This window comes from Helicoverpa armigera, chromosome 18 (assembly GCF_030705265.1).
Source record: "Helicoverpa armigera isolate CAAS_96S chromosome 18, ASM3070526v1, whole genome shotgun sequence".
NCBI classification, from domain to species: domain Eukaryota; kingdom Metazoa; phylum Arthropoda; class Insecta; order Lepidoptera; family Noctuidae; genus Helicoverpa; species Helicoverpa armigera.
In genome coordinates, this window is record NC_087137.1 from 1,740,249 (window position 1) to 1,762,754 (window position 22,506).

Genomic DNA, 22,506 nt, shown 5'->3' on the forward strand with positions numbered 1-22,506 from the left:
GGGACAGGGAAGTGGTTAATGTGTACAAGTACGTACTCTTTGGTAAAGTATGGATATCGAAAATAAAAATAGCCATTCAGTTTAACAGTATGTATTTTTTATATAATCACGTTAATCCTAATCAGTAGAGCATTGTCTTCAGCCTGCGACGTCTATTTGCAGATATAGCGTAGGTGAACTAGGCATTCTTATAAAATACTCAAGTTAAAGAGTTTTTAACAAAATGCTTCAGCCTAACAAAAATAAATTGCTTACATATAAGCATACTTTTGGTATGGTTACAAAATCTATAAAAATCTTAAGCTAAATTCCACTTAAAATATTTATTATTTTCAAAATGTAAGTATATATTTAAACTGCATTTCCTTGTGTTGCTTCCTTGTATTGTTCACACCAATGATCGGGAGTTTTGTCAAAAGCCTGCAAAGGAAAGAAACCTGTGAGACTGATCAATAAAAAAGTAACTTGCCATGCAGATATTTGAGGTGATTTATGACAGAAAACTTAAAAAAAAAACAACTTCAATGTCAAAAGATTGAAAGAAATCTTCTCCCAAGTTTGACAAATACTATTCTGAAATCCACATCAAAATCGGCTTAGCCAAATATGATATAATCGACCACAAATCTACATAAGTATAGGGGTCAAACTGAGAACCTTTTTTGAAGTTGTTTAAAAATATAAGTCTAAAGTGATATAGTAAATACCTCGGCCATTTTTTCTAAAAGGAACATTTTAGGCACTTCCTCAATGGCACGTTGGCCCCAAGTAAATACATTTCTTGCTAGGTCACCTTCTCCAACCTGAAAACAATATAAGTACATATATTTTACAAGTACTTTGTAAAGTTTATATAATAATATGCATAGATGTATGCATATTCCAATAAACTTTAACTATAATTTCTATTTTAGTCATGAAATACTTTTTGAAACAAGCTTTGCTTAGTTTAATAACTTTCTGGCAATAAACATTTTTTTAAGATTTGGATTTCAGATATTCATGTTCGTAATTTAGCTGAGCTGATTTAGACGGAATTATGGTACTAGAGACATTCCTAATAACAGTAATAATGCACATTAAATAAATAAAAAAAGGAAACTTCATAATTTTGCATAGTTAAGCATACCTTACGATATTGTAAATACATCTGCCGAGTAAATGTGGTGGTTAGTAGTTTCCGTCCTGCATTGTCATTCTCTTCCAATAGTCCAGCTTCCATCAGGAACTTCCACATTTCATCTAAAAATATTATTTAACCTTTTGAACGCCAATGTCGGCTATAGCCGACATGAGCAAGCGTGCCCTGTGCGCCAACGACGGCTATACTCGACAAAAAACAGGTCGCAGAAAAATACAAAATAAACCTATTAAATCATTACTTTTATGTATTTTTTAGTAGATATTTAATTAAGATTTTCGGGCTTGGCGTACAGGGCATAGGAATACCGATATGGCGTGGCGGTGAAAAGGTTAATAAAATCGATTTTACTAAGTTTGGACTACCTTTTTTTCCTACCTTCAAAAGAAGAAAACTTCCCATTACTGTAAGTACATTTTAAAGATAATGCAATTTTAAATGGAAATTCTTTTTTTTGTTTCATAGTTATGTAATTAATTTGTAATTTCTAATATTGTTAGCTAACTTCCGTACTTTACACGTTTTCACATTTTACTTTATTTTATAGGACTTTCTACTAAAAAGATTGTGTTATTAACCTTCTTTAACAGCTGCACCGCTCATAAAAATGTGCATTAAGGCAGCAATCAGTAGCGTCCGGTGTTGGCTGTCTATAGCAGATGAGAAGTTCGGCAAAGAATTATATTTCTCTGCCAGTACCACAATGTACTGTATACCACTTTTAGCCTCAACCTGAACCAGCTTGTAACCATACACCTGAAACATTAATTAAAAATATAAGAAACAACCAACTTTACATTTAAGATGACAATGTAGAAATGAGTTTCAAGGAATAACTGGGTGATTGTTATTTCAGAATTGAATACACCAGCCTCTAGTATTGATTGTTATTAAGTCTAGAAATCTATACAGGAAAATTAACCAATAAGTTACCACAATACTCTTACCCTTTTTAGTATTCTATCTGCTTCAACCAATACCGTTTTCACCAAGTTCGAAGGAGTTTGACAAGTTGTACTAAGGTGTTTAATAATTTCTGCTCTCTTTATTGGTATTTTACTGCCTTCCCGACAGATGATGTAGCGAACACACTCTTTGATAGAGTCTTCATGGTCGGAACCATCGGTTTCTGCAATCGTAGATCTGTCTTGTTCAGCTTGGGACGCTTGGGTGGACCTCTTTGTACGTCTCTGGCTCATAATTGCGGAGGTTACTCTAGAAAGTATTTGAGCCCGGAAACAAGCTAATTCAAATTTTAAGATCAACAATAAACAATTTTGACAATGACATAATAAATAGTAGACAGCACCACAGATTAATATATGTAGCAAGCCATAGCGACAGCAGAGCGATATGGATATGAAGAGCTGAAAGAGGAGAATGAAATCTAGTCATAGCAACGCAGCAAAAGGATTGGATCTGGTTTTAGAAAAAAAATATGTTACTATGTACCTTTGATTAAAAATGGGCGAAAGCAGTGAGAACAATTGTTTTTTCAATTTTACTATGAATAAAGATTCCAATAATGTTCTAAATACGGTGCATAACTTTCACACATTTTCTGTTTAGTTTGAATACCCCGAAATTCCTAACTCCCGGAGAATTAGGGATATCCCCAAATTGGCAGCATTTGTTGGTTTGGTGTCGTGGCCGTGTAGACTAGGTATTCCGAATTCCGAGTTGTGCCATATTCGTTCGCGAGAGAAAGCACTTGCCAGGCTAACAACGCTGAACACGCTGAATGAAGGCAAACTGTTGGTACTGGTGTTTTCGTGGGTTGTGAGCTTTAGATGTACATGTAGTCCTAACTTGATAAAAGTTTACCGATTTAAAAAATAAAACTCGTTAATAATTATATAAGATAGATACTGAATTACCTCGATTCGGAACGTTATATCTCGACACCAAGCCTGTTTTCATTTCATTCAATTTTGCTTTAGCAACACTAAAATGTGCTTAGCGGGAGTTTCCTAGATTCATTTTAGTTTGTGATAATGTGATTTCACTTACAAGTTTAACAGAAACAGTTTTCATTAATCATTATTGCATTTACTGCGATACAGTGTACAAGTGTGTTAAAAAGTTTCCGAATTCAGTTGTTTGAGAGTTTTACTTATCCGTGTTCAAAATGTTACAACTGCCGATATTTTATGGTCAGCATCAAAACAGTCCTTTGGACAGCGTTTACAAAGCTCTGCACAATAAGGATTTAGCCAAGTCTGTTGCAGCTGCCGTAGACGTATTGAGAATGACAAATAACTTTGTGAAAATTGATAACAAAGGAAAACAATCACAAGCAGCTATTGAGCATGGGGTTGAGGGCAAAAAAGCTTTTTGTGAAGGCGATTTTCAGTTGGCATTGGTGAAATATAACATGGCTATAATGAGGGCTCCTTCTAACTCCGAAGCTATGAGGCTAGCGTACTACAGCCGAGCGGAACTCTTGCTGAAAGCGAAGCAGTTCAAAGCATGTGTCAAAGATGTGGAAACTTGCTTGGCGCTGAACTGCCCAGAGACCCTGGCTAATAAGCTACGCGAGATGAGAGCGGCAGCCAGCCAGTTCACATGGTTAGAGGAGTTTGCTGTAAGGCATGCGTAAGTACCGCTATTCTACCTTTGCACCTACCTATATTCCAGTGTTTTAATCAGTTACTGCTACTACTAGTTTAGTAACTTAAAAACAAAGTTTAAACAAACTTTTTGGTCAGTGGGTTGTCTTAGGGGCGTTAAGTAGTCTTAAAAACAGTTCTCATGTTTTTTTCAATAAGTGTAAAATTAATTTGAGAAAACAAGTGAAAATTCCACTGGATTGGACTAATAGTTTAGTAGTTTAATGAGCAATATATGTTGATTTAAAACAGTAAGGCACTAGCTGTATCACCCGTCCTGGGGAAACTTCTCATGCCTGGACAGAATATAGCTAATACAGACAGATAGCCTATGTGACTTGAGGATATTCTAGTTTGCCAATATGATTTCAGAGCCTTAAAGGTTTGTATGTGTGCAAACAAACAAAAAATGTTTCCTCTTTATTATACATGTTACAGTATAGATAACAATTAAATCTGCTTGTTGGAAGCTATACCATGGACATGGACATGTTATCTACAGTAACATGTTGATGTTCCACAAAAATATAATTTGTAATCTATAATTATTGCATTCCAGAGCCACACCATTTACTGAGCACTACTTTAAACTGAAAGGAGACAGTCACCCAGATATACCGTGTGCCATATCCGATGTGGAAGTCACCATGGAATCTGGACAAGTCAAAATTGTTGCTGCAAGGGATATTCCAGTTGGCACTCTTGTTGCATTGGAAACTGCATTCGTGGCAGCCGAGCATACCATGAATCATGTTACTTCATGCCACTACTGTCTTAAGATGTCTTTTAACTTAATACCTTGTGATGGATGCTGTGCTGCCTTCTTCTGTGACAAAACTTGTAAAGAAAAGTCTATGCGTGAAGGACATAATATTGCTTGCAAAATTATGGACGTTATAATAGATGATGTCAAGCTACCAGTCAAAGCTGTTCTTAAAATACGTCAGCTCTGTGACTCTTGGGAAGAGTTCATAACTGCATCCTATGATTTAGGCACAGACAGGATGAAAAACGCTACTATTGCTGACATCTTTGGATCAGACAAGTTTTCACTATTGAATTCAAACTATGACACACATTTCAAGTACGGTGCATTGTTCAACAGAAGCATGTATTTTGCCAATATAATACATTATTTGGATATGAAGACATCATTTTTCCCGACCGCACCTGAAAAGAAGAAGGCTGCTATTGATGCAGTCAGCAGGATGTTGATGCACCTATCTGTATATTGTACACCTGTGCAGCTGCAGTACTGCACTTCTATGTGTGTGGAGGGTCGTGTTTCCCTGCACAATCACCCAAATAAAGGGTACTTTCCATTCATGAGCAAACTCGCTCATTCTTGCGTGCCGAACTTGTATGTGGCGGGGCTTCGTAATAGCGCCGCGCTGGTGTCGGTAATGCCCATCAAGAAGGGAGAAGAATTGACCATTTCTTATTCGTAAGTACCTACATATTTACATTTTTGCTTTTTTTTAAATCGGCTCAGTAGTTTCAAAAACATAGAAATGTTTCTTCTTTATTACATTAGTATAGACTAGCTTCCGCTGGCGGCTTCGCCCGCGTGGTGTGTTGATAAAAAGTAGCCTTTGTGTTAATCCAGGGCATCACCTATTTACATACCAAATTTCCACCAAAAGGGTTGTTTTTGCGTGAAAGAATAACAAACATACATCCATACATTCTCACAAACTTTCAAATTTATAATAATAGAAGGAAATAGTAGGATTACACAATTAAAAAATGAAAAATAAATCTCTTTTGTTACAGAGGCCATTGGTTGGAAGTTCAGCCAAGTGAAAATCGTTATAGAGCAAAGAAAATGTTTATCCACTACAGGACTATATGCCAGGACTGCAAGATCTGCAGTGAGGATGACTCTCTTCGAAAGCAGTCCTTATCTGATGAAGAATTGAAAGCTTACCATACCTTTATAATTCACCATCCCGATACAACAACAAATTTTCCACAAAATATTGCCATACGTTACAAGGATACATGTAAAATTTTGCAAAAGCTGAGTAAAGCACCTTTTTCCAAGGAGTACGCTTTGGCATTCGTAGCGTTTCTACATTGTCTTATGCATTGTATTGAATATAAGTATCCGAACGTGATTATGAATCAGTATGAATAGCAAGTAAGAAGTATAAAGATAATTTGATGACGCCTTAAGGCCGGTCAGTTTATCGATTGCGGATCCTTATGTGCTATTTAGTAATGAGTGACTGCTCAGCATGACCTATTTAATTTTAGGACTTGCAGTAATAATAATGTTTGGTAGGATCTTCATATTATTATTACTCTTCTTATAGTCGTTTGTGGTAATTATAACGTAAAAGATATTGTCACATACGTTATGTCTACATATAGAAATTATATAAAGCATGCAAATTTTTTCAATGTCTTTCAAGCCAATGCATGCAGTATTGGCTAGAAGATTTTTCTTCTGCTCGTCGGCATACACATACTTTTATTATGCCGGTTGCATAGCCTCTCGGTATAAACCACATATATATGTATGATGAGAGAGATATGAGGGTGACTGGTAATTAGTGGCCGATACTTAAACATGTGATTCTAGTCATGATTACAAACAACTTTGGCCAAAATAAACTTTTATTCAAACTCATTAGTTTGATTGTTTTATCTAAATTTTCAACGATTCTGCTAATTTAACTTAAACGACATACGATTCACATCCGACTGAGATCCAATCACGACTCAATTACGACTGAAGCGAATGTGGCATTCCGCTATTTTTAAATAAACGTTTTTATCCTTTTCTGTGATTGTAGAGCAAACTATTTTACTTTAGTCTTATATTAGTAGCAGACGGCCCGCTAAGGTTAAAACTACTATTGCGATTCAATTTCGACATTATTTACTTAGCAGAATCGGGCCCCTGATGTCTCTTGTGATTAAGGTAATGAGAATTAACAAAAAGTTTCTCAGGGAAAGTTCTTTGTAATTATTAGTACAACCACGTGTTCAAGAATCGGTCACTAATTACCTATAATGGGTACGTAATACACTGTATGGTATTGTTAAGATTTTTTTTATTCTCGAGTTGTATTACCAAAATTGTCTTATGTTTAAGTTTTTTAAATATATATTTAGATAATTACTAGGTATCGATAATACAGAAGAGTAGGTTCAGAGTTATCTCGCTTCTATGTACCATAAAACTTTCGAACAATCCGACCTGTTGTCTCCTAGTAGGAGACGGGGTGAACTTAGGCTTTAATTTGCCTTATTATTGCAATGTTTGTCTATTAAAATTATTTTAATTAAGCTAAATGGGCCTATTAATGTAGCCCTTTGGATGACACACAGTGTCGTTTTGTTATGTAGTCAAGCTTAAGTAATAAATAATGTGATTATGAAAATGTGAATGTATTATTTTAAACCTAGCCAATATTATATTGGTTAATAGTAATACAATATTTAATAATAGCTTTTTTAATTACCTTAGACAGACAATGAATTACAAGTTACAAACCGTCGAAGTGAAAATTTTCTGTCTGCAATTGATTAGTTTAAAAAAAAATCATCTGCCTTGCCTTTTCCCAACTATGTTTCGACTTCCAGACTATCCGGTATCAGTGTTTTACGAGGAGCGACTGCCTATCTGACCTCCTCAACCCAGTTATCCGGGCAACCGAATCCCCTGGAAAGACTAGTTGTTAGACTATTCCTATTCATTTATTGCCCCTTACTTATTAGTGAGTATTAGTATTTTGTGGTATTTGGTAGATACCTGCGTGTGAAGAATTATCCAGCCTGGCTGATAAATGAACTAAAATTTTACTAATGCTAGTTATTATATCAATTGTTATTTTGGGTAACCCGCAAGCATAGCGGACTATCCGCTAAGTACTTCGTCCACATATTTCGCTCTATTATTGTTAAAAGAATTGCAATAAAATAACGATAACACAACATATACTACCTACCACAACGTATATGTATGTATTATGTAGGTATGTAATAATAATGCGGCCGGTTACAAGCGAGATTTCAAGTTCAAGCCTACACTTACAAGTTAGGGTCATTGAAAATGTTATTTTATTTGCATTGTCCGTTGGTCGAGTATTGTTTGTATAGGCTACTGAGTTGACTAATTTGCCGGCCGGCATCGAACATCGCGTCATCTAGAAGCCAAGTGTGGTTTCGGCCCCCATACAGTCAGTCAGTCAGTCTGCTCTCGACGGACGACGCGATCGCACACTCCACTACTACAAACAAATCGTGAGTTTATAATCTAATATTGTTCAAAATTAGTTAATTTATAAGCTTTAATTTCGTTTTTCCATTCATTTATTCGGTTCGTTTAGTGAAATATTCCAGTTTATTCTATGTTTCTTAGGTACCTACATACTGCTATACGCTGAGCGTCGTGTTTTGTAGATTACAGTAGGTTATTTTCGTGTTGAACAATATTTTTTAACGTAACAACATGATTGCGTCGATACCAGCAAATATATTTTAATTTACAGATTTACGATAACTATTCACACTTAACATAACCAATATGTTTTAAAATGGAAAAAGATTAGATAGGAAATCCTATCCTAATATACCTAACCGGTTTGACGTTAAAACGCCGGTTAATATTAAACAATTCCTACATAACTAATAAAGTTTTACATAAGTAATTAGTACTGATGTTTTATGTGCATATAGGTATTTTAATAATACCTAGTTGTTGCACCTTTTATCAGTTTCTTTTACTAGAATCGGCAAATTAAGGGAATTTTGAGCGGATCTAACTTATAAATATTTTCCAGAACAATGCCGAAAGTCGTGTTCTACTATTTCCCCGTGAAGGCTTTGGGCGAGGCCTCTCGTCTTCTGCTGTCGTACGGTGGCCAGGAGTTTGAAGATCATCGCGTGTCTCAAGATGACTGGCAATCCTTCAAGCCCAGTAAGTATTCAATTGTCACTTTTATATTCTCGTGTTCTTAATGTCTGCAAGCCGGGTGAATGTGCTTAGCCATTTTCCCGCGATTTCCCCTGATTCCCGTGGTAACTATTGAAACATTTTTTCAAATCGGTTAAGTAGATAGTTTTAAAGCCTTTAGTTAGGGTATAAAGAAACAAACAAAAATTATTTCGTCTTAATGTACTACTATTAGTATTGTTAACTCCCAAGCTAGGTACCTTAGTAGCACTCATGTCAATGACTCTAGTGCTTGATAATTTGAAAAGGCACTAATGAGACGTCAAGTAGGTAGGTAGGAACGAGTTGCATGGAGAAGAATCAGAAAGACAGCATTCAGGTTGCGTGTGCTTCGTGACAAAATAGTTGTCACGCCAGTATTAAATATGTAGTAGGTACGGTATGACCCGAGATTTATCTCTTCGAGATAAAACAGCCAGTTAAACATCACGATAAATTTCGGGACGAAAAAACTTCCCTAAAAGAAGGCAGCTATAAAAATCCTTGTATTCTGTGTAAGAAGACCAATAGGACTTTTGTTGCAACTAGAAGTACATGATTGATTATAAAAGAGTACCTATGATTGATTGCTAATTTAGGTCACCGTATCTGAAAACTGTTCGATAACTTACAGGAAACACTTTCATGCTGATAAAGTTTCTAACTAAGCCTCATTGTTTCTTACCTCGGCAAGAGGTTTGTTAGAGGAAATACCGTAAAGTTTTACTTGCAGGAAAATCATTTTTATATTTCTATGGAAAATTCGGTACATCAGATAGAAAATAAATTGATATGTTGTGAGAAAACTGAGGGATTCCCAAAAATCTAACATCTCCTTGTCTCACAAGTTATCCGGAGATATGGTAATAATATTATATGTATTTCCCTTTAGGTTTTCCGAAGATCGTAGGTAGTTGCTCGTTTTGATAGTAGGTGAAAGTAGGCAACCATTACATTTTAAGTTTGCGTAAATGCAATGCCATATTCTGATCTATCCCCCAGGCGTTATCCCATCCCATCTATCGCTGGGCCTATTTCGAATAGAGATTCGGCGGAGTTGGATCAATAGACCCAGCTCCCCCAATTCTCTCCTACTTTTGATATGTAAAATACTCTATTAACTGCTTGTAAGTCGCTAATTATAAAACAATAGAATAACAATTTGGTCTCGTGTATGTCTGTGCTTTGACATACAGCGGGTTAATAGATCGATCCGTGAGAACAAATTCGCACTCGACGATAAAAAGTACCCTATCCTTCCATAAATTAGTTATCTCGCTAGTTGGTTCTAAGAAGAAATTATAGCTAGAGCTGAACACAAAAGTCTCAGTGTAAACTGACGCAACCACGTAATTGAATGGTTAATCTGGTCGCCCCAATCTTCATGGTTGAAACTATCCATCAGTCAAGGATCCAGGAGTCAAGTCAACCATCTGATTGACCGTCCTTTGATTTTTTTGGTAAAACCCTTACAACTCGAATAATTTTTTTTCGCCTAAGCTAACGGCTTGTCCATCTTCATGCCTCAGAAAACACCAAATCAAGAAGATATTTCATAACTACTATCGTAAACCGTTGACACAGACATCCGTCTATACTGACAGATAATTTGTTTACATAACAACAGAACTCTGTCTTCAGGATGTCCAAGCTTGAAAGAAAGTACATAGGCAACAATAGTGGTTATTGTGGTGAAGCTACCAGTGTGTCAACATCCTTATATCTGCTCGTTTATCAGTACCGTGTTTGTTTCGAGTGCTTAAGCTGATATGGATCGTTAAAATGATTGTTGTTTGCCAGTTATTTTAAGAGTTGTTGATTGATAAATGTGCGTTTGCTGCTATTGGTTATAATAAAAATGGTCCACATTTATTGTCGGACACAGCGGCAATTCTCTCTAAGGGATCCTGCCAGATGAGCAGAACATAGGTCACAAGCGTTCGCGCTGACACAGGTGCACTCTCTATTCCCTCACTCCCTTAATCCAATGACAGGCCAATCCCTCACAACCGAAGACGGATCAGGACATTTACGCTCTTTCTGATGCACGGGTGTATCCCCACCAAATTCCAGGCTTCGGGGTGCTTTATGAAAGTTATCAAAATGATGTCAGCCCGACCCGGGTATCGAACCCAACAACCCGCGCAGAGTAATCGCGCTTGTTATAGACTAAAGAGGCAGTCAATTGGCGATAATGGTACATATATACGCACTTAGATACACTAACACTTATTACAGGATGCGGTACGAAGGGAAGTTGAATGACTCGTACGTAACACATTTTTTAAATCAGTTCAGTAGTTCCGGAGGCTTTAAGGAACAAATAAATAAAAATCCTACATTAGTATAGATAAAATAACTCGAACATCAGAGTAGATATTACAAAAGAGAGAAGTATAGAGTAACAAGCAAACAAAGTACCTAATGTTCTTTCTTAATTATATTACTGTAGATAGAGGATCCTAATACTAACAGTATTGATGAATGCTAGTTTGCAGTTATAGTGGCAGTAAACTATTCTAATCATGTCTATGCCTAGCAATGAGAAGAACGGTTTTAGATCGAACTTACACTAAGGAGGCCTATATATAGGTTACAGGAATACTGGCTGGAATCTCAATGAGTTCGGGCTTCGCATTATGGCTCGACAGATATGGAAATTCTGATACTGTCAACCAAAGATATTTAACTTTTGCTAAGAAAAACTCGCCAATTTATGCTCGTGTGTATTCAAATAACAAAAAAAGTATTTAGGTATGATTAAAAAAGTTGAACATGGGGAATGATAAGATAGCCTAAGTGAAACTGCGAAAACACATAGGTATAATATAAGCTACTTCGTTATTTTTGTTGTTTACAAAAAAATGACCAATTAAAATAATGGCGAATATTTACAGTTAAGCAATATAAAACACATAAAGATACGTTTAATAATATTATAGTTTTTACACAACTTTGTGTAAATATGATAAGAAATAACATAAGTGGCCTACACCGGGGTTGTTGTTACACAAGATACACTATCGAACATTCTACAATACCTACGAACAAACACGTTATCTCTGATTATTTTATTATACCTAGCATATTATAGTGTTTATAAAAAATACAACAATTACTCTAAATATTATGATAATTGGACCACTATTAATGGCCCACTAATCATCGTATGTTGATACATTGTGAGATAAAATGCAATTAAAATGTTATCTGATACTTAAACTTAGAAGTTACATAAACATGGTGATTTTACTGCACTTATCAAATATTTCGTGAACTTTTAAATTAAACGCCATTACATGCGATATTTTATTTATATTTTTGATATTTTTTAGCGATAGGATACAAAAGGGACACTTGAAATTATTGAAGTACTACACAAGTATATAACCCTTACGTATAGCCCATATAACCATTTTTGCGAACATAACGTAACCGTTTCGACACTTAGTGTCGACACTGATCTATCTCGAAACATAATCTCGTCGACGTTCCGTGTTAGCGCCGTCGCTGCAACTAAAAATGGGGAAGATCTCGACACAATAAACAAGTAACATTTGGTTTCTAATTTACGTCGCCGTGTCGTAACATTGTTACCATATTTTAACCAGAGTTCGCACTAATCATTCAATCATTCATTCGTTCGATCAATTTCGTTGGCTCGTGCGTGAGTGACACGACGAAATAATACAAAATCCCAAAATGATGGTTGAAGTATGATAATGATAATGAAGTAAACAAAGTTTTCGTTTTCATTAATTAATATGGTTAATAATGCTCAAATCTTATTGGGAAAAAAAGTTTACTGTGTAATTTCTTTGAATATGTTGATATTTCCAACGCGCCACCGTAATATCATGTTTTAATAATTCTGGCGAAAGAAAAACTTTGTTAAAATAAAATAAAATATAAAATGATGCACATCGAGTGCTCAAAAGCTTCCCTTTAAATACAATATCAAATATTTTAATCCTAATACAAATTATTTTAGCAAGATTTACTCATAAAATTGCTAAATAATGAACTATGAAAAAACATTTTTGATGTTTGTTATGAAAAATATGCTCGTCGCAACTAGTCACAAAGTTACGATAATGTGTCGACACGTGTCGACATGTTACGATAACTTGTTACAAAATTACTAGATTTTTAAGATGGTTTCTCTTAACATTTGGTTACAGTGTTTTCCAAAGTTTTTATCAAGATGCCTTTTTGCATTGTTCTAACCAAAGAAGGCTCATCAGAATTAATATCGCTTGTACCGAGTACTTGGGTTAAAGACGAAGACGTCTTGTTTTGGCCGAGAAAAAGAAAAAACAGCGATTTGGAGCTCGAAAGTTGAAACTTTGGCACTAGGGACTATACCAATAAGCTCCTCGGTACGAAATTCCGTACTGTTTTCCTGTAAATGGCCTAGAAAAGAATATGTTTTGAGTTCAATAAAATGGGTATCCGTCAATTTGCCCTACCAACAATGCAACATCATGAAAAAAATATTATTATAATAAAAAAAACCTACATGTAGTCGTACGAGTACAATATTTTGGGGCGTACTTATTTCTTTAATTCTTCTGTAAAAAGTTGAAGTCCATCGAAATTTACGTAAGGTTTTTGGTTCTTTACTCATCTTAAATTTCATTAAATGGTTGATAACGGCAGAAAACATAGACAGTTTGAGAATAACTGGCTCTCGTCATGTTTTTATATATGCAAGTTAGTGTCAAAGTGTTCTGGAACATCGACTACACCATGTTACTACCCAATTACAACACAATTGTGTCAACATTGCACACTGGTTACAAACCAAACGCAAAGTTTATAAAATGTGTGGTTACCAATTAAGCTGTAAAGTATCGACACAGCGACCACACAAAGTTACTGAATCTAGTTTCCGTCACATTTTTACTGAACCGTTACAACACATAAAAGCTAATCCCTACACAGTCACGTTGTGTCGTACCTGTTACGAAACTGTTGCGACTTGTTACATCTTTATCATATCTGCGACCAAAAATGGCTGTATGGGAGAGGGTATCCCTTCTTGTATATCTAACCCTAATGTTTTTTTTATTAATCTGAACGTTACTTAGATAAATATCAGTTAGCGCTATCATTATTATAATATTTATATCAACAGTGAGAGCAATAAGTACCTACGTTTCAAATAGTGAGAGCTACAAGCACGTTTCGATTGTATTGTACTTAATAAAGATTAGAACTTATAAATTTATATTTCTAAATATAATTAAACTCGAACAATTATTATCAACAATACAGGCGATTGTTAACAATACGAAATTATCAAATGACGGGATCGTATTGAATACGAAATGTCAACATGAATTTTATTCTATTGTCATTACAATATTCTCATTTAATTCGTATATTTGTAATTTGGTGTACATACAATAATGTAAAATTAAAGTAGATTTTGTATTGTTTATTACGTCTTACTTACAAAACAGTTAGTTAAAATATTTTCTATAGAAAACTGTTCGTTGAAACTTGATAGTACTATCTCACTTTCACAGTGTGAAAGTGGTCACTGGAAAACTCGTTGCGATAAATTGACAGGTACCTACCTGTTAGCATGGTGTCTAATCTTATCTTTCGAAATGTTTGAAATATAAATAATAAGTGTACTTTTAATGAAGTATTTTGAAAACAACATAAGTCTTGTTTTGATTCAAGTTATCGAAAACTTCAGTATCTGCGCAGAAAAATATTTGAAAGCTTAAAATTATGAAATTACATTCAAATTTAAGCAAGCCTGATGGTTTCTCTGTTTGGACAACCACAAATTAACCGACCAAAAAATAATGATCAAGATTTATCATAACTGTGGCAAAAAAAACACACACAGTCACACACAGAAGTTCCCACCGACCCACAAAGATCTATTTACTTCTATTTTTTGCATCGTACATAGAATGACTTGCAAATTGTTTCATCCGCATAACGTTGGTCATAATAGTTGAAATATAGTACAATAGCTTGCGAGTAGATCGTCATGCAATTTGTACATTGTGTCGTTTCATAGCAATCTCGATTTGTGTAACCCAAGGTCGTGGGATGAGCGCAAATGCGGTTTTGGGCTTATACACATATTGTAGGTACATGTATAGTTGGTTACTTATCAAACAGATTAGCCGCCCGTATTTATTTGAATCATCATCATCATCATCAGCCTATCGCAGTCCACTGCTGGACAAAGGCCTCTCCAAGTGCACGCCACTGAGATCGATTATTATATCGATTTATTTGAATGTATTAGTAAAACTAATTATTGGTTCTATCTTTCGAAGGAGGACAATTTCAATACAAGATAGGTTAATTAAACAGTAGTTAAATGGTAACAACTATAAATGATCCAACGCTATTGTCCAGAAGACATATCTAAGCCCTTGAACAGAATTTATTAAGATCATAACACATATTTCTGACGATTTATGTCTCCTTTCTACTTTCAGAGACCCCATTCGGTCAGATGCCAGTGTTGGTGATCGACGGCAAGCAGTACGCCCAAAGTTACGCCATCGCGCGGTACTTGGGCCGCAAGTACGGGCTCGTCGGAGAAACCCTCGAGGACTCACTGGAGATCGACCAGAATGTCGACCTCATTGATGACCTCCGTGCCAGTAAGTTCTTACATATAGTTATACAATTTTTTCCCGCAGTTTCACACGCGTTCCTAGGGAACTAGTTACCTTAAATAAGGTAGCTTTCCATCAGTAAAGGAATTTCCAAAATCAGTGCGGTGGATCCGAATATACCCTACTGCATCACAAACCCAAAACTCACATACTGTAAGCTCTTGAAATTCTGGAGCCCTAGGCAAAACTTCTTCATCACCCTACCCAAGTTTCAATTTACTTAAACATTTGATTTGTTCAACAGAGGCTGCCCTAGTCGACTATGAACCCGATGAGGCGGTGAAAGAAAAGAAATACGCTGAGTACGTTAAGACCATATTCCCAGACCTTTTGGGCAAACTTAACGCTATCATTGTTAAGAACAACGGACACGTAGCACTCGGAAAGGTAATCTACATAGATAATATGTTTTTGCTTACTCCCCATTAGATCCATTTTAAGAGGCCCATGTGCCCATATAGTTTCCCGCGACTTTTTTCAGATCTTCCGAACAATTTATTGGTAAGGCCTTTGTGTCATAGTGGACGTTCTAAAGCCGAGATGCTAGCCTTTGAAATCTTTTGGAAACGTAAAGATTTTTTAATCACCATGATTCTGCAGAGCTCTTTCTCATTAGAATTGCTGCTGACGTTTTATGATACTAATATAATGTCCTTTCTTCCCTTATAGTTGACATGGGGAGACTTCGTGTTCGCTGGTATGCTGGACTACCTGAAGAAGATGCTGAGGATGCCTGACCTTGAGAAGCAGTACCCTGCCTTCAAGCAGGTCGTCGACAACGTGTACTCCATTCCCAAGGTCAAGGCGTACGCTGATGCTGCTCCTGAAACGCCTTTCTAAATTCCTCTAGAATCTGATAAAATAAGCTTGTTATGTTTAAAGAAGATTGAATATGTACATTCTACTCGTGTAACTTTAGATCATAAGAATGTGTAAGAGTTGAATAAATGTTTATTTTCAATTACTTGTTTTATTTTCTACATATTGATATACTTCTTCGCAGTCGCTTCTTGTAAAGCACTGGTACTCAGCTGAATCCAATTAGACTGGAAGCCGACCCCAACATGATTGGGAAAAGGCTCGGAGGATGATGATATTGATATACTTAGATAACTTGGGAATTGACCAGTATAATTGTTAACCCAACGTCCCGCAGCAGGATATACCATCAAAATCATGGTTACAAATTAATGATTCAACCAAACTGAGACCCTAAGTATCAAATGAGTTGGCATGAGTTTTCAATTTTTGTAGGATACGAGAAATTACTCTTGCTGACGTTAAATTGTGAGTAACTCCGTAATACTTATTTTTAATTCAAATCCGTTCGAGATCTTATCGAGCGTGACGACAGAAATTTATCTATAGGTAACCCACGCGTAGGTATTAGATTACCTTATCAAAAAAGTGACAGGTGAAGTAAAAACTTACATTAGTATGAAATGTGCCGAAATACATGGAATTTTTTATCTTGCTGCTAGGAAATTTGGTTGAGATTTGTTTGGGGCTGTGTAATTATCTTGTCTTGTGACTTCACAATCATTGAATCAGTAGGATCCTGACATACGACGCGTAAACACTCATCGGAACCAACAACAAAAATAAATCGTGAGTAAATTCTTAAGTTATTAAAATATATTCTTACTTGGTTCAGAACTGCTAATTGCAACTTTTTTGGTCGCAGTTTTTTTTCCAAAAATGACATTCCAACATGAAAACAAAAAATAGTTCAGCAAGCTGTAGCTGCATTCAAAAATTCTTTTTGTTAGATTTTTTATTTAAATGTAATTTTATTGTAGTTGTTTCATGAAATCAGCTTAATCTTTTCAAAGAAGCTTGATGCCAATTAAGTAGTTGTTTGTCTCTGTTTCACACGCTTTAATTTTGATAAGGTAGCTATGTGCATATGTACTTACCTAACAGAAAAATAACTTGCGGATCATTTCACAGCAGCTTCTAACTTATATTGTACCTTCATGATTTTCTGTATCTACATATATACATTCTTGTACCTACTACATAGCTTTTTTCCGCAATTTCACCCGCATCTTGAGGGAATAAATTCCCGTACTCACACTTGGTGTAACAGAACCTTGTTTCATGTTTTGATTATCTAGTTTAAGTTACCACTTAAGTACGTGAATGTTGGTTCACCTGTAATTGGCGACTGTGCAAGCCTTTAACTCCTCGCTGTTGGTGTCCCTTTAAATAAATAAATAAATAAAACCTTGAAGCTCACTAATAACGTTGCATTTTGGTACCTATTAGGTGTCCATTTCGACCGCGCGGCCACCTCATAATTTTTGATGAAACTTTGCCAGGAATTAGTAGTAATTTGTTACTTTTCACTCCTCTTTTCCTGAATTTGTTACAAAAAAAACCAAGCCGCTATGACAAAGAACAGTTGGCCGCTAGAACCGCCACTTGCCGTAGTCATCGCCCGTGATTACTCAGAAACTATACAATGCAGATAGACGAATGATACATCAAAAGAAAGGTCTTAATTTGTTAAATTTGTTACAAAAATAAAAAAAGGTCAAAACGTAGATATACAAAAAGTTATGCAATGTTAAGTTTTCAGGTTATGAGTAGGTAAGTATATCACCGTAGGCACCAAATAAATAGAGGCTAATGTGTATAGAAAATTAGTCTTTAATTTGTTACAGCGAAAAAAGACAAAAAAATACTTGAAAGCAGGTTCAATAATATGTTAGAGTCGATTTTAGTTGGCCGCGCGGACGGCAATATGCCTAAAATACAATTTCGTTTTTCTCGTTATTAAAAGTAGGTTTTAGCTTAATTAAAGTACTAGTCGATGGGTAACGTAACCTAGTTTGAATAAATATAGCGAATTTAACTGCAGCATTCGTATTTTAGGAGATATTTACAAAAACACAGTGGTATGAAACTGTATGAGAGTAGGGTGTCCATGCATTTTCACATATTCGAAATTTTCGTTATTCACGTCTTATTTTTAGGAGAGTGCATACTTTATAAAAATCAAAGTCACAAATAGATTAAAATTTCTTTATTTACAATCAACACAAAGGCAAACAAATCAAGTAATAAAAGACAACCAGATAAATATAAAATCTTCATAAACTAACATAATATTTATAAATTAACTGACACGAATATATGACACAGAATGTAGACATATTTTCTTAGAGGTACTTATTTCAATTTTAAAAGAATTGTCGTCGTAACAAAAATATTTATTGTTATTTAAAAAATGACATTTATAGTGGCCTATTTTTGTGCCTGGTATAAATTCTATAGTACCAACTAAGAAATAATAATTATCCTTAATGCTAATAGTAATCGGCAATTCAGTGAGTAAAACTGAGTCTGCAGCTCCGTTTAAATCAAATGTTACGATCTCGCCTAGCTTAAGTTCACCTTTCAACTCTGTGTCACATTTTTGACACATTGTGTTAAATTGTAAATAAAGAAATTTTAATCTATTTGTGACTTTGATTTTTATAAAGTATGCACTCTCCCTAAAAAAATAAGACGTGAATAACGAAAATTTCGAATATGTGAAAATGCATGGACACCCTACTCTCATACAGTTTCATACCACTGTGTTTTTGTAAATATCTCCTAAAATACGAATGCTGCAGTTAAATTCGCTATATTTATTCAAACTAGGTTACGTTACCCATCGACTAGTACTTTAATTAAGCTAAAACCTACTTTTAATAACGAGAAAAACGAAATTGTATTTTAGGCATATTGCCGTCCGCGCGGCCAACTAAAATCGACTCTAACATATTATTGAACCTGCTTTCTAGTATTTTTTTGTCTTTTTTCGCTGTAACAAATTAAAGACTAATTTTCTATACACATTAGCCTCTATTAATTTGGTGCCTACGGTGATATACTTACCTACTCATAACCTGAAAACTTAACATTGCATAACTTTTTGTATATCTACGTTTTGACCTTTTTTTATTTTTGTAACAAATTTAACAAATTAAGACCTTTCTTTTGATGTATCATTCGTCTATCTGCATTGTATAGTTTCTGAGTAATCACGGGCGATGACTACGGCAAGTGGCGGTTCTAGCGGCCAACTGTTCTTTGTCATAGCGGCTTGGTTTTTTTTGTAACAAATTCAGGAAAAGAGGAGTGAAAAGTAACAAATTACTACTAATTCCTGGCAAAGTTTCATCAAAAATTATGAGGTGGCCGCGCGGTCGAAATGGACACCCTATTAGAATTTCAAAAGCAGTTCACTAGATACTAAAGCGAAGGAGATTAACCACTAACAGTTTCTTACAATAAAATAATATTTTCAGAACCATGTCGAAAGTCGTGTTCTACTACTTCCCCGTGAAAGCGTTGGGTGAGCCCTCCCGTCTGTTGATGGCTTACGGAGGTCAGGAGTTCGAAGACCGACGCATTTCCAAAGGAGAGGGCTGGGATGAGTTCAAGCCGAGTGAGTATTCGGTATTCTTTAACTAACTAGCTTCTGCCACCGGTTTCAACCGCATCCCGTGGGAACCTCTGCAAGAACCCGGATAAAAAGGTTATCTAATACTGAAAGAATTTTTCAAATCGTAAGAGTACTTCCTGAGATTAGCGCGTTCAAACAAACAAACAAACTCTTCAGCTTATATTATACATCAATTTTATAGATTATTTTTTTTATCAAAGGGGTGTATCCCCTTCGTACAAACGTATCCAATGCGTAAGATAATTGAATTTGAATTATCCATGTGTAAAAATACCCCATAAAATATACTATTTTTTTAAGTTGCCGAAAAAATCGCTGCAAAAACTTTGAATGAAAAACAAGAAGTACTTTAGACAATTGGAACGCATGTAACTTTAAACTTGTCGGAGCTTTACGTAGCCAGAGGGCTGGATTATTCTTCGGATAAAGAATAAGCATTTCCATACAACTTGGCAATGCAGCCAGTCTTCTGTCTTCTCGGAGGACAGTGATGCGGAAGATTACTTCGACGCCTAATTAATTTTCTTGTACACCGTGACTTTTTAGTCGTCTTACAACGGCAGCCCACTTCATGTATCCAATGACTAGTAAACGTTCATATAAAAAAAAAATATATTTATATTAATGAGATTTGAATAATTTAAAAATAAAAATTAATTCATTATTATGATGCATGACGTAGATTATAAGAACACCCTGTTGTGAGCGCTGCCCGAATCTTGTATCAATGGAGCGCAGCGCGTTGGGAAGGTACCTACTTTCTACCGTTTGATACTAAAACATTTTTTTTTCAGTATTTTTCTTTGCACCTATTATCTTAATTAAGTAAGGCTATAAAATTAATAATCGTGTCTAGTGGTACTTTATGTCGGATAGATTGAGTGGACCACCTTTGTAAGACGACTAAAAAGTCACGGTGTATATATTTTTTATTCTTACTTTAAACTACTTACAGAGACTCCATTCGGTCAGATGCCCGTGCTGGAGATGGATGGCAAGCTGTACGCTCAGAGCTACGCCATCGCGCGCTACTTCGGCACTAAGTTTGGATTGGCTGGAGACAACTTGGAGGAGGCATTGGAGATAGACCAGAACGTTTATTTGATTGAAGATCTTCGAGCTGGTAAGAATCTAATTTACTTAAAAAAAGTTCTAAGACGAAAACGTGACATTATTACTAAGAATTTACTGTTCGTATGTCATTCCCTCTCCCACCAGGCTGTTAGATACCCTGGTAGATGGATAAACTTTTTAAAGATGATGTATTGCTGTTGCCGCAAAAAAAATATGGGTAGATACTCTCCCTAGTCTTAAGTACTCCCCTACACATTCCCTTATATACTTCCCCTACACACTCCCTTATATACTATCCTTACACACTCCCTTATGTACTTACCTTACACTCTTATGTACTATCCCTACACTCTTATGTACTACCTATAGATATTAGAAATTATGAAAATCTGTCAAAAAAATAATGTTTTGGCTATTTTATAGATAATATTAGGAAATCCTCCAAATCTTACGTATTTTTTTGGCAAACAGCGTCCTATTTTATTTCGATCCTGACGTCCTAAAATAGAAATAATAATTATTTACAGAGGCTGCAGAAGTTGCGTATGAATGCAACGAGGAGATAAAGGAAAAGAAACATGCTGATCACGAGAAGACTGTGTATCCAACTATTTTAGACAAACTGAATGAAATCATCGTTAAGAACAACGGCCATATCGCACTTGGAAAAGTAAACTAAACAGTATTTTATTTTTCCGAGATATTGGCAAGCTAGTTTAATATTGCACATAATCACATGACAATGATAAAAATGACTTCAGTTCAAAACATGAATTGCTTAATGGGGTGACTGGTCATTGGTTCTACTGATTACAAACAAGATATTCTTTTTTAAAGAAACTTTCTCGGCCACTAATACCAGTCACTCTGTACTATACATTTACTTTTTTTGGAAACCCAGACATAGGTTGAACTTGGGAACACCATCTGTGCAGTAGCAGATCTAATTCCTACTTTGCAATCATAATTTTGTAGAGGAACATTGATTTTTGCTTCCATAGCACATTTTATGAAAATGACTCTATACTTAGGTTCCAGTGTCATTTAGATCTTTAACATTGTTTTTTCTTCTTTATTAATAGTTGACATGGGGTGACTTCGTCTTCGCTGGTATGCTGGACTACCTGAAGAGGATGCTGAGGATGCCTGACCTTGAGGAGAAGTACCCTGCCTTCAAGCAGGTCGTCAAAAACGTGTACTCTATTCCGAAGGTCAAGGCGTACGCTGATGCTGCTCCTGAAACAGTTTTTTAGATTATTATCATTGTATTATTAGGATTAACTATAGATTATAAGAATTGTATTATGTAACAATAAATATTTTTTTCAATAATTTGTGTTGCAGCTTTTTATTTTAACCTGCTGTCATGTTCCTCTTACATTTTTTCTAGGGTGTCAGGACTGGACCGCATTTAAAAATTCTTTCACCATTCGAAAGCTACGTTATCCACAAGTAACATAGGCTTTATTTTATCCCGGTACGGGCAGTAGTTACCACGGGACGCGGGTAAAACCGCGGGAAAACGGCTAGTTAATCATAATTGTTGAAGCTGTAGAAGAATTTGCTTATAAAACTAATATGAGGAGGAGGTACCTAAACACGCCGATACATAACTTCAAGAGTCAATA

The 22,506-nt window shown here is 35.5% G+C and overlaps 4 protein-coding genes across 4 annotated transcripts; 3 read left to right on the forward strand and 1 right to left on the reverse strand.

The window, feature by feature from the left end:
- Positions 1 to 261: 261 nt before the first annotated feature.
- On the reverse strand, positions 262 to 2,456 carry LOC110373181 (non-structural maintenance of chromosomes element 3 homolog). The gene is made up of 5 exons (XM_021330363.3): positions 2,089 to 2,456; positions 1,720 to 1,897; positions 1,130 to 1,242; positions 708 to 803; positions 262 to 420 (listed from the first exon to the last, which is right to left on the reverse strand). The coding sequence occupies exons 1-5, from the start codon at positions 2,338 to 2,340 to the stop codon at positions 352 to 354; spliced, it is 708 nt and encodes a 235-aa protein (XP_021186038.3). The 5' UTR covers positions 2,341 to 2,456; the 3' UTR covers positions 262 to 351.
- A 662-nt stretch (positions 2,457 to 3,118) lies between these two features.
- On the forward strand, positions 3,119 to 7,139 carry LOC110373179 (SET and MYND domain-containing protein 4). Its single transcript, XM_021330362.3, has 3 exons — positions 3,119 to 3,736; positions 4,310 to 5,194; positions 5,524 to 7,139. Exons 1-3 carry the CDS (start codon positions 3,270 to 3,272, stop codon positions 5,885 to 5,887), a joined length of 1,716 nt encoding a protein of 571 aa, XP_021186037.3. The 5' UTR covers positions 3,119 to 3,269; the 3' UTR covers positions 5,888 to 7,139.
- A 703-nt stretch (positions 7,140 to 7,842) lies between these two features.
- On the forward strand, positions 7,843 to 16,306 carry LOC110373172 (glutathione S-transferase 2). Its single transcript, XM_021330351.3, has 5 exons — positions 7,843 to 8,001; positions 8,541 to 8,677; positions 15,163 to 15,330; positions 15,590 to 15,732; positions 16,015 to 16,306. The coding sequence occupies exons 2-5, from the start codon at positions 8,545 to 8,547 to the stop codon at positions 16,183 to 16,185; spliced, it is 615 nt and encodes a 204-aa protein (XP_021186026.3). The 5' UTR covers positions 7,843 to 8,001; positions 8,541 to 8,544; the 3' UTR covers positions 16,186 to 16,306.
- Positions 16,307 to 16,797: 491 nt separating this feature from the next.
- LOC110373170 (glutathione S-transferase 2) lies at positions 16,798 to 22,210 on the forward strand. Its single transcript, XM_049846524.2, has 5 exons — positions 16,798 to 16,953; positions 19,647 to 19,786; positions 20,760 to 20,927; positions 21,406 to 21,548; positions 21,961 to 22,210. The coding sequence occupies exons 2-5, from the start codon at positions 19,651 to 19,653 to the stop codon at positions 22,129 to 22,131; spliced, it is 618 nt and encodes a 205-aa protein (XP_049702481.2). The 5' UTR covers positions 16,798 to 16,953; positions 19,647 to 19,650; the 3' UTR covers positions 22,132 to 22,210.
- The last annotated feature ends 296 nt before the right edge of the window (positions 22,211 to 22,506 follow it).

Excerpts from the sequence above, each read along its gene's own strand:
- LOC110373181 (XM_021330363.3), bottom strand. The coding sequence starts at position 2,340 with ATGAGCCAGAGACGTACAAAGAGGTCCACCCAAGCGTCCCAAGCTGAA. Across the intron at positions 804-1,129 it reads TGTATTTACAATATCGTAAG|GTTGGAGAAGGTGACCTAGC; the intron begins GTATGCTTAACT and ends TATTGTTTTCAG. Across the intron at positions 421-707 it reads TTTTAGAAAAAATGGCCGAG|GCTTTTGACAAAACTCCCGA; the intron begins GTATTTACTATA and ends TTTCCTTTGCAG.
- LOC110373179 (XM_021330362.3), top strand. The coding sequence starts at position 3,270 with ATGTTACAACTGCCGATATTTTATGGTCAGCATCAAAACAGTCCTTTG. Across the intron at positions 3,737-4,309 it reads GAGTTTGCTGTAAGGCATGC|AGCCACACCATTTACTGAGC; the intron begins GTAAGTACCGCT and ends ATTGCATTCCAG. Across the intron at positions 5,195-5,523 it reads GAATTGACCATTTCTTATTC|AGGCCATTGGTTGGAAGTTC; the intron begins GTAAGTACCTAC and ends CTTTTGTTACAG.
- LOC110373172 (XM_021330351.3), top strand. The coding sequence starts at position 8,545 with ATGCCGAAAGTCGTGTTCTACTATTTCCCCGTGAAGGCTTTGGGCGAG. Across the intron at positions 15,331-15,589 it reads CATTGATGACCTCCGTGCCA|AGGCTGCCCTAGTCGACTAT; the intron begins GTAAGTTCTTAC and ends TTTGTTCAACAG. Across the intron at positions 15,733-16,014 it reads GACACGTAGCACTCGGAAAG|TTGACATGGGGAGACTTCGT; the intron begins GTAATCTACATA and ends CTTCCCTTATAG.
- LOC110373170 (XM_049846524.2), top strand. The coding sequence starts at position 19,651 with ATGTCGAAAGTCGTGTTCTACTACTTCCCCGTGAAAGCGTTGGGTGAG. Across the intron at positions 20,928-21,405 it reads GATTGAAGATCTTCGAGCTG|AGGCTGCAGAAGTTGCGTAT; the intron begins GTAAGAATCTAA and ends AATTATTTACAG. Across the intron at positions 21,549-21,960 it reads GCCATATCGCACTTGGAAAA|TTGACATGGGGTGACTTCGT; the intron begins GTAAACTAAACA and ends CTTTATTAATAG.